We start from the raw sequence: 275 nt of genomic DNA, 5'->3' as shown, positions 1-275 counted from the left end.
AGGGCGCAGCCCCCACCCTGGGAGAGACAGGCGGCTGGAGCAACGGAGGGCAAGACCCAAGCCGGGCCCAACACCCCTCCCTGTCCTTGCTGTGAAAAGGGAAACTGAGGCACAGGGACCCCCGTCGGTTCCCAGAGACTCAGGCAGGAGTGAGGCCGGCTCCCTGACCTCCACTCCATCTACAATCTGCCCACTCCGGGGATCCAGGGCCGAATGGTCGCTACCTTCTTGTACACAAGGTCGATGGGGCAGCCAACGTTGATGTACGAAATCCA

At 62.5% G+C, this 275-nt stretch overlaps 1 protein-coding gene across 1 annotated transcript in view; it reads right to left on the bottom strand.

Annotated features, from left to right (window-relative positions):
• Positions 1–275, bottom strand: part of DUS3L (dihydrouridine synthase 3-like) — a 5056-nt gene that overhangs the window by 1804 nt on the left and 2977 nt on the right. The window contains 2 exon segments of the mRNA XM_006764245.2: positions 1–17; positions 225–275. The exon segment at positions 1–17 is cut by the window's left edge and continues 2 nt beyond it; the exon segment at positions 225–275 is cut by the window's right edge and continues 35 nt beyond it. Of these exon segments, the coding sequence (XP_006764308.1) occupies positions 1–17; positions 225–275 (68 nt within the window).

The sequence above is a fragment of the Myotis davidii genome, unplaced genomic scaffold (assembly GCF_000327345.1).
Source record: "Myotis davidii unplaced genomic scaffold, ASM32734v1 scaffold341, whole genome shotgun sequence".
Taxonomy (NCBI): Eukaryota; Metazoa; Chordata; class Mammalia; order Chiroptera; family Vespertilionidae; genus Myotis; species Myotis davidii.
The sequence above is the reverse complement of the archived record's forward strand: the minus strand, read 5'-3'. Positions and strand labels throughout refer to the sequence as shown.